The sequence below is a fragment of the Electrophorus electricus genome, chromosome 10, assembly GCF_041902795.1.
Source record: "Electrophorus electricus isolate QZ-2024a chromosome 10, ASM4190279v1, whole genome shotgun sequence".
NCBI classification, from domain to species: domain Eukaryota; kingdom Metazoa; phylum Chordata; class Actinopteri; order Gymnotiformes; family Gymnotidae; genus Electrophorus; species Electrophorus electricus.
Window position 1 is genome coordinate 2,229,803 of NC_137506.1, and position 10,198 is coordinate 2,240,000.

The following is a 10,198-nucleotide window of genomic DNA, read 5'->3' on the forward strand; positions in this document are numbered from 1 at the left end:
CTGTGTGTGTATGTGTGTGTGTGTGTGTCTGTGTGTGTATGTGTATGTATATGTGTATGTATATGTGTGTGTGTGTGTATCTGTATATATATGTGTGTGTGTATGTGTGTGTGTGTGTGTCTGTATACATGTGTGTGTGTGTGTGTGTGTGTGTGTGTTTTAAAGGATGAATGGGTTCTTTAAAGCCTTGGATGCCATAATTAGAAAACTTAATGTTCTGTGATCTTTGTGTGTTAAAATATAATTAACAATCTAAACAAAACCCACCCGTTTTATGTTGCCTAGCAGACCTCTTATGAAAGATGTTTCTTATTATCTGTCAGCAACTCTTCTGAAGCACAGGGGTTTCCTTCGTAATAATAATAATAATAATAATAATAATATGATAATAATCCGATAATAATCTGATGATAATCTGACCCTTTTCTGATAGGAATAAACAGTGACTCTCAGACTAAGAAAGTCTGTTACAGACACAGGCTGGACGTGGCCGTTACAGACACAGGCTGGACGTGGCCGTTACAGACACAGGCTGGACATGGCCATTACAGACACAGGCTGGACGTAGGCGTTACAGACACAGACTGGACGTAGCTGTTATAGACACAGGCTGGATGTAGCCATTACAGACACAGGCTGGACGTGGCCGTTACAGACACAGGCTGGACGTGGCCGTTACAGACACAGGCTGGACGTAGCTGACACAGACACAGAGACTTAAAGAGGAGGTCTCTTGCCCTCTAAGTGACATTGAAGCATGATCTGTACCCTGGGTCTCTCAGTAGGCATATAAAAATCAGATTACTGATACTTGCCTAATCATGCTGTAACTCACTGCCCCTGGCTGTCCGTCAGCCAATCAATATCTTCAACAGGCCAATTAAGAGGAGCTAGGTCAGGGCCAGGCCACAGTGTGCCTTTTACAAGTTAAATGCCATGCTTAAATCCAGCCTGTGTGTCAGAACGGGGCTACGGGCCTGACCTCCAGGTTTTAATGCCTCATTTGCCTCATTGTAGCAGGGCAGGACATTAAACTGCACCAGAATGTGGGGCAGTAGCTTTGTGGAGAGCGTTTACCCAGGATACGTGTTTGAGATTGAGTGTTACGCGAAAATTGTTGTGATTCGTCATGAGCTTCTCTTGAGGCCTGTGAATTAAAAAAAAATAAACAAAACACAACGCCACAGTGAAGTTATGATGGATATATTTTAATGTATAAAGGTTGGTCGGGCTAATCTGGTGTCTTGGTGCAGATTATTAGAAGATTTATTTTAAATATCTCTAATGGAGAAATGCTTAAATGTTTGGGAGAAAGAATATTAAATAGAATATAAAGTTTGTGGAAAACAATTGAGATAACAAAAACCCGTAATCATAAATCTGGCTATGTTTGTACAATGTTAAGTATATTGGAAAAACGTAATAATGGCATGCTAGGCTGAAAGAACAGAGGTATTAAACTGTAGAAACGGGTGTCTGAAATAGGCTGCTGATATGGGAGCTTTGAACATGTCTGAGTATATGTAATAAATAATTGAAATATCTATAGATTAGGAAACTGTTTTTCAGTGGGCTTTTGAATGTTAAGGGGATTTTATGGTTATTATAAATATTCTAGGTATTGTTTTCTATTCTGTATGAAGGCGGCAGAGAGGCATATATTAAGAAAATGTGTTCAATCAATCAACTTGTCAGTGTTATTGACAAAGACACTGATGTGATCCCTAAAACACTAAAGTTGGAATATAATGGAGTAACTGTATTTGAGGCTCTCACCGGTCTGTTTGAAGCTGCATTGGGTCTATTGTGTCCAGAAGACGTTTCCTTCAGTCTGATTGTGGTCTCTTGACTGTCTGACGTTTCACAGTAGATCTGACGCACGCATCTTCACCTGCAGGAATGGGCAACTGCAGCATGTCTGAATTAATGTCAACTTGAACTGAGCTGTAATGTCTAATACCAGTTTTGCCAGCACAGGTCCTATGGTCCAGTCAAGAGTAGCTCAACTCACCTGGAACAAGCGTTACGGGTATGTTAGCATAAGAAATCCTTCAAATATATTAAAACAGAGAAATAAACAAACCATTTATGCTTATTGATTGATTAATTCATATGTTTATTTGTTTATATATTGACATATTAATTGGGGTATTTGAAAGGTATGGAGTAAATGGGGTATTTGATTGGGTTAACCGTCTGAGCTATAGACTTGTATGTATATGGTCTATTGTCTGAACTCAGAGAGTATACAAGGCATTTTCTGACTATGGCTTTAAAACTGTATTATTTACATTATACACAATTAAAGAAAAAGTTGAGAGTGTGAGTGTGAGCTATATATATGTTCTTGCTACTGTAATATGTACAGCTGCACATTATGAGCGTATAATGCAGGATTGTTACCCATTTGTACACAGTATTCACTGGCTGGGTCCTGCTACATGTTTATTAGGCACTGCAGTCTTGCTACTCTTTTTTTTACACTTGTCAGTACCACGGCTGGGTCGAGAGCTGTTGAGCAGCTAACTGTTGTAAACTCACCGCTGATGAAGCTAACCCAACCTGGGCATGACAACAGACAACATACATACTCGTACAAGATATTTCTAATAATGCTTTCTAATATAGTGGCGGAAGGCTAAAATAAAGAGTCAAGGTTAGTTAAGTACACTCGGCGTCTGACTGTGTGAGTGTTTCATGGTATTTGAGGGTATATAGGGCATTTGAGGTTATGAGATAGAAGCATACAGGGTATTAGAGCTTACGGGTTCCTGTTGTTGTTGATGGGAAGTACTGGATAAAGGTGGGACTAAGGGGTCATTGAGGGGTCTTAATAACTGAAGCGTTGTTCAGGTTCACAGTTTGAAAGTGTAAAGGAGATTTGGTGGGTTTGAGCATTATGAGCTAAGAAGCAGCAGTGTATATGCTAGTAAAGGGCGTTCTGACTGTAGATAAACAGCAGGTAAACAGAATTGATCATGTTGTGAGGGTCTCTGAGCAAATGGTGGCACGTGATTGGTCAAAGCCGACATTTAGGTCTGACTTGAATACGCTTAGATCTGACTTTTATATAGTTAGAACTGTAGTAGTTGTAACAATTTATCACACCAAAATAAAGTTGCATCTTTTATTTTTAAGTAGACAGTCACTAAGCCCACCTACAACGCCTGTATGTTACAAATGTATATAATTATTATCAGCAGAACAGTAGCAGTAATATGTGTGGAACCTCGGCCCTATATCCACCGATATTTAATAGAAAAGGTTGAATGCTGAAAGGTTTAATGCATGTTTAAACCTCCCTGATGCTTTCCTGTATTGCAGCAGGCTCACGTATGCGTCTTTTATCACAATTTTGAACAGACGAAAGAAACTCATAAGATATCAAAACAAAAATCTATAGCCTATATAATACAATTACTGCGGGGCGCGCGAGCCGTCGGGCCGCTGTCGCCGCCGCGCGCATTTCTCATCTCGCGGTGTCGCTGGACGTTGATGGATGTAAACGTGTAACGTATCTAAACGGACCCTTTTAACAAAGCATGAGAAATACTATCATTTCTTTAATAGAACCTGCTGACCGTGCCATACCGCTGTGCCATTCGTCATTTGCCCTGTGAAATAATCAATAACTATAACGCTTAGAAATAAATAATATAAAAGTCAGAGAACATTACATCTTCCCACGCAGGCACAGGGGGAGAGAGAGAGGGCGAGAGAGAGAGAGAGATTGGAAAATTATTTTTAGATCTAGTTAGTAAAGAATAATAACGAATCGAGTTCATACATAACTCCTTGTCAAGATTACGGCCTTGCGCACTGGCTGTGCATGGCGCTTGCCAGCCGGTTGTGTTGTCAAGGCCCCGCTAATGTTGCGCATTGAAGGCCTTACAGGTTTTTTCCTCCTCACTCCTCGCTGTTATATAAGCAGGAAATATGTGATTACCTTCATATTTCTGCTTCAGTCCAACATTTATTGGGCACTGGAGAGTGCATAAAATAGATTCTTTTTTTTTTTTTTTTGTATACTGCCCCCTAACCGCCATTTAGGAATTGCATTTTATTTGCTGTGATCTTAGAAGTCATAGATAACGCTGACTATAGCGAATCATGAGATAGACGTATATTATATATTCGTGAAGTTTGAAATCGTCTGATTCTCCCACACTCCACATCGATCTACTCAAGTAAAGATGAAAACGCTCTGTTTTTGTAAGCACACCACATTTGAACCAGAAACTGGGATCAGATCAAAATTACTCAAAAAAGGCTCCTGATATGTCAACAGATTAAAGTTTAAAGCAACAGCCTTACTGGAGACAGTGTAGATAAGATGGTCTTTAATTTTATATAATATTGTTTTGGATAATTTATTCATGTGGCAAGCAACAAGAATAAAACGAAATATACAGCCTACAGTTGACTCATTTTGTAATGTAATTTAACTCAGCTAGGGCTTACAAATGGATTTTTAAAGGTTATTTTGAAACTGCCAGGAGTCATTGACTGTGCCACTGTGTGTAGTCCACACCTGTTAGATCTGTTAACCAGCCAATATCAGCCAGCTAACATCAGCTAAGAAGCCCAGCTTTAATGTAAAAGTAATGGATACTAATAAATGCACAGATGATAGCCTCAACGTGCCTTCTTAGAATATGAACTGCGGTGGTTTCTAATTTCATCAGAGAATTAGATTAATCTGTACTCAACACAGCACCCCGACAGCACTTCAGGTTGACAGGTAAAGCCGCGCTGATGGGCTCTGATTTCAACCTGCGCCACACTGCCTGACTGGGCAGTTACTTTTGACACGGAGGCTGTCAATCAATCTGCTGGGGCCACGCCCACACCGCAGCATGCTAAAAGAGACAGAGGAAAACAGAAAGTCAAAACACTCCTTTTAATCGTTTCAGGGGAAGACATTGGAATGTTTCTGGAATATATAACATTCTTTGCGTCAATATTTATTTTTCGCAGGTTGAGAAAAAAACATGTGCAGGGCCTTTAATGAAATCTATGACCCGATAGTAGCAAAAAAAAAAAGAAAAAAAAAGATGAGTGAACAACTAGGATTGTGTTGTGTGCTTCCCAAAGTCCTTCGTAACCCGACATTTAACGAATGGGTCTCTGTCAAGGACTCTGTCATTGGACCAGATGGAGAAACGTAAAACCGATCCGTTGATTACACACTGTGGATATACAGTGGCCCATGTCTTCACAGCTGCACCGTGAAAACGTTTAAAACCTCTAAAAGCAACATTATTATACCGATTAGCTAAACCGTGTTCGAAGCAGAAAAAAATATGCACACTTACAAATCACATTAATTTGGTGTTAATGCAAGTTACACAACGATCAAAACCAGCCAGCCGCCAAGAAAAAAAGGCCATTTGTCACAGACATCCACGAGCGCACACACACACACACACACACACACACACACACACACACACACACACACACACACACACACACACAAACCCTTAGTCAATTAATCAAATATTAACACGCATGAAGAATAATCAACACAGGTCCCGATGGACAGGGGCCAAAGCATAACACTCTCAGTTTGTATTTCTGCACCCTCTGGAGAAAACACGGTGAAGCAGCTGTACTGCGCGCAAACACGGTACTGTACGGTGTGCGTAACGGATGCGCCCGGTTGCACCCTGCGCGCCGATACAGGCGGTAATGGGAATATGAAGTGTGCTATGAACTGCGCTCTTCTGCACGGGTGTTAATCACGCCATTACCGTAGTCATCAGGTGGAGCTCATGACAGCCGTTTTGCCCGCGGACCCGTAGTGTAAGTTAGTTAGCTGGCCAACTGGATAAGTAACCGGAAGCGGACGGATCACGAGCAGCGAACGGGCGCGACGTTTCCCCGCGTGGGACGAAAGAGTAGGCCTGCGCCATGACACGAGAACATTTAAGACAAGTAGCTAGCTATGATATAACGCTTTTATTATTATTAATATTATTATTATGAAAGTAAAGTGCTGACATCAAAGTTGATAGACGGCCAGCTAACTCCCTATAAAATTTAAACCATAGAAACATCAAGGCGGAGCGCGAACAGCTAAGATAAATCATGGAGCACTTTTCTTCAAGAGAAACATATGTTCTGTTGTTATAAAGATGTGCTGTTGCTTTTATATATATATATTTGCTTTCTTTACACGCAGTTGGCGACCTAGACGTCTGGTAGCCCAGCGTCTGCGTGTGTCATCACCACTCCCAGGTCCTGCAGACTCTGTTTATGTGGTGCTGGGTGAACTCAGAGTAGGCCTACATTAAAGGGGGAGAGGGTACATCGCTTGAGGTTGAGGTTTTATTACGATTAATTCGAAGAGAAATTCTGTTTTGGAAATATTTATTTGATGTTTCTAAGCGCTGCCTCATACAAACTAGGATTCGGTTCTGCTTTGATTATACTGGTTAGCAAAGAGTTTGTTCGATGGAAAAAAGGCCCCATTGGCGCCAAATATGTTTTCAGAATCGTATAATAATAATAATAATAATAATAATAATAATAATAATAATAATAATAATAATAATAATAATAATAATACATCCTATAATTATATAAAAACAATTATATATCCATAGTGTTTTAGGCAAAAATCACACATCTGTGCTTTTTAGAAGTACATTTGTACATATATTAACTGTAATTACTGCCGTATTAAGACATACATAATACATATACTTATTGTAAAATAGAATAGTTATGTCACTTAAAAATCATGCCTGATTCTAATAATAGTTTTGAACTAATCTGAAAAACCACAATGAGGTCCACCAATTTATTGGGACAATAAAAAGTTAAAATGTTGTCCAGTGTTATTAAATGAGATCTGACGAAGTAACTTGTTACTTAATCTTTTACTTTGTACTTTCTTACTTCCATAATAATTTTAATAACTACTTGTACTTCTACGTGAGTATTTATTATTTTAAAGCAAAAGGACTCGAGTTCAGTTTTTGCGTATTCTACCCACTACTGCCTATAGACTTATTAATGTGAGGAATATATATAAATAAAGTTTCTTTGAACATTTTATCTCTGATATTTTCGTACCGGACACCTGGTGGCGCTAAGAAACGATTTTAAATTCCCAGGTGTTCCCTGCAAACGTGTTTACAGGTGTGCCATAGATAGTCTAAAAACGTATTTAGCGAGTTTTGGCAGATAGGTATCCATCAAACTCCTGACCACAAACATAATTTGTCTCCAAGCAATAAATAGTGATTTCGACAGAATTACTCGAGACAGCTCATAGTTATATCATAGGATCATAAATAGACAACGTTAGAGCTCTCTCTCTCTCTCTCTCTCTCTCTCTCTCTCTCCCTCTCCCTTTCTCTAACATTCACTTTCTCATTCTTTCATTTTAAATAATAATATGATGGGTAGGAAGCCACAACACTAATCTTACAGTTCTGTATTAGCCGTTGCTTATATCTGCACTTTTTTGGACCAAACCTTTTATAGTTTCGTGTTTCTTCTGCTCTAATGCCCCTGATTATACGATTATACATTATTATACGATTATAGGATTTTTAATTGAGTTGAGTCAAGTGTATTGTTAGTGTTGTTGTTGTTGCTGTTGTTATACAGGAAAAAGGAATTCTGGGGTATCATTATCACCAAAACATATATTTATTTGTTTATTAATGTATTATTATTATTATTATTATTATTATAACTTGTAATTGGTCTTGTATTAGTAGCCTCGTTAAGGCACCGTTTTCTTTATTACAAATTTTATTATTCGATGTAAAGGACCTTACAGTTTTGTTTTGTTTTGTTTTTGTTGTTGTTGTTGTTTTGTTTTTTTGTTTTTTGTTTTTTTTGCAGACTACTTAAATATTGCTTTGTCAGTGCCTGTAGTAATCCTCATAGCCCATAGAGGACACCATCACCGCGCTCAGTCCTTTAGCCACGGCAGCATATACAGCAGATGGTAATCACGTCATTAGCGCAACCGTCAGGTAGCGCTCATAAGAAGAACAAACTATGGAGGTTGATCAAATATAATTGTGTGTGTGTGTGTGTGTGTGTGTGTGTGTGAGAGAGAGAGAGAGAGAGAGAGAGAGAGAGAGAGAGAGTGTGTGTGTGTGTAACGTCTGTAACGGAGTTAAAAATCTCCAGTGAATCCAAATTATTATTATTCTCATCCAAATTATTTTTTTATTCCTGTGTATGGAAATCCATTAAAAGAACTTTTCTTCTACGACCACGAGTCGCCCCTGAAACGTTCGTTCTTGAGGTCTAATACAGTTCCATAAATAGCGCCTTATCTCTGTTCCTGGGCCTGTGTGTTGGGTGCAGGTGGTTTTCCTCCGGAGAAAAACCTCTGCTGCGCCTGCACTTGTACACGAACTCCTCTGTTTACCTATGGCTAGTCTGTTTAGTTGCTTTTTTTACGATCTCGCAAAACAGTTCTTAATTAGCAGGCCGCACAGAGACTCGATCATTGAATTTTGTTCATCAGTGACTGCTGCAAAACAATTTACGTAATGTAAATCTCCTTGTCCAAACATTTCACCAAACAATTTAGCCCCGTTTTCTATGTGCGCGTAGTTGGAGCCTCTCTTCTCCGTTGCGCCTTCGGCGAACGCAGCGGTTGCGCTAAAACCAAACCCCCTTTTGTGTTAATGGCCACTGCTCGTTTGCCATCTAATTGGACTATATAAGACCAATAACAAGCGAGAGCCTTCAGCCTGCAGCCAACGCGCAATGTCTGGGAGGCTGGACCTGTCTGTTCTCGCGCTCTCCTCTCCCCCCTCTCACTCTCCCTCTCTGGCTACTCCCTACGCCTTCCCTTATCCCATTTGCCATTGTGCGTGCCCAATCGCCGCATACTTTCCGCATTTAACTTGGCTGACATTTTTATTTCATCATTAGTATCTGGCGCGGGTCGGACGCGACGAGCACCGCATTCACCGTTGCGCGCGCAGAAGATGATCGGCGTGATTAATATTGTTTGTCTCGCCTCGTTTTATCCCCTCTTTTAGCACGCGCTTTCGCCGCGCAGCCAAAAGCGGCGTCCCCGCTTTTAAGACCTCGCTGCTGGAACCGTTTACCACGGACTTCAAAACGTCTCCGCCCGTGACGCATCCGAGAAGCAGCCGAGACTTTCCAGCGGTTGGCAGAATATTTGACCGACCAGCTTCGAGCAGATATGCCCGAGACAACGCAAGAGACGTGCACGTCGGCCAAAGACTCCCCGTTCTCCATCAAAAACCTCCTAAACTGTGACAGCAAACCTTCCAAGCCGAAGCCCGTCTTGGCCTCCGTGAAACAAGCGGGACTGGAAGGCGGGTTCTCGCTCGCCCAGGTGGGGGACTTCAACTTTCCCCGCTTTGATCTGCCGCACCAACGCTTCGCCCTGCCGGCTTACCTGGAACGCGCCTCCGCGTGGTGGTATCCGTACGCACTCGGCGCCTCCGCGCATCACCACAAAGCAGAAGGTAAGGTGGAAGCGTGCACATGATTCTGAAATATTTATTTATCGGCAGCCGACTGGTATAATGTCAGTGGGTGGATAATTACTCTTCTCTGTCCTCAGGAAAAAAAACAAACACACACACACACACACACACACTCACACACACACACACACACACACACACACACACACACACACACACACACACACACACACACACACAAAAAAAAACAAAAAAAAAAACAAGCTTAAGATAAAAAGTTATGTGCATCTTGCGAAGTCACGCTCACAGCACCATGTGTTTTTACGAATGTCTCACGTTCTAAGGAGCGCTAGTGAAGTTTTACAACTTTCAGGCTGGAAAAGTACGGAGAGAAAATAAACTTTAACCACGCCGCCCTAGCTCAGGCTCACAACGCGACGCGGCTTGTGCCGAACGTGACAGGTTAGTTTCACGCAAGCTCGGGTGCTAATTGTCTTTTCTCACCGCAGCTGCAGAGAAAACAAGCGCGAGGGACTCCTCTCCAGCCTCGGACCGAGACTCCCCGGAGCTCGTGCTCAAATCGGACCCGGACGCCAAAGAGGACGAGGAAGACGGCAAGAGCGGGGACGAGATCGTTCTGGAAGAGAGCGACACGGACGAGGTCAAGAAGGACAGCGGGACAGAAGCGTGGAAGAGAAGCGACGACGGCGCCGAGAAGAAACCTTGCCGGAAAAAGAAGACGCGCACGGTGTTCTCGCGCA

The 10,198-nt window shown here is 41.4% G+C and overlaps 1 protein-coding gene across 1 annotated transcript in view; it reads left to right on the forward strand.

Annotated features, from left to right (window-relative positions):
- Positions 1-8,803: 8,803 nt before the first annotated feature.
- hmx3a (H6 family homeobox 3a) overlaps positions 8,804-10,198 on the forward strand; it is a 2,594-nt gene continuing 1,199 nt past the window's right edge. Inside the window, exons 1-2 of the mRNA XM_027033107.3 lie at positions 8,804-9,476; positions 9,947-10,198. The exon at positions 9,947-10,198 is cut by the window's right edge and continues 1,199 nt beyond it. Coding sequence (XP_026888908.1) covers positions 9,188-9,476; positions 9,947-10,198 — 541 coding nt within the window. The 5' untranslated portion in view covers positions 8,804-9,187. The remainder of the gene's footprint in view (positions 9,477-9,946) is intronic.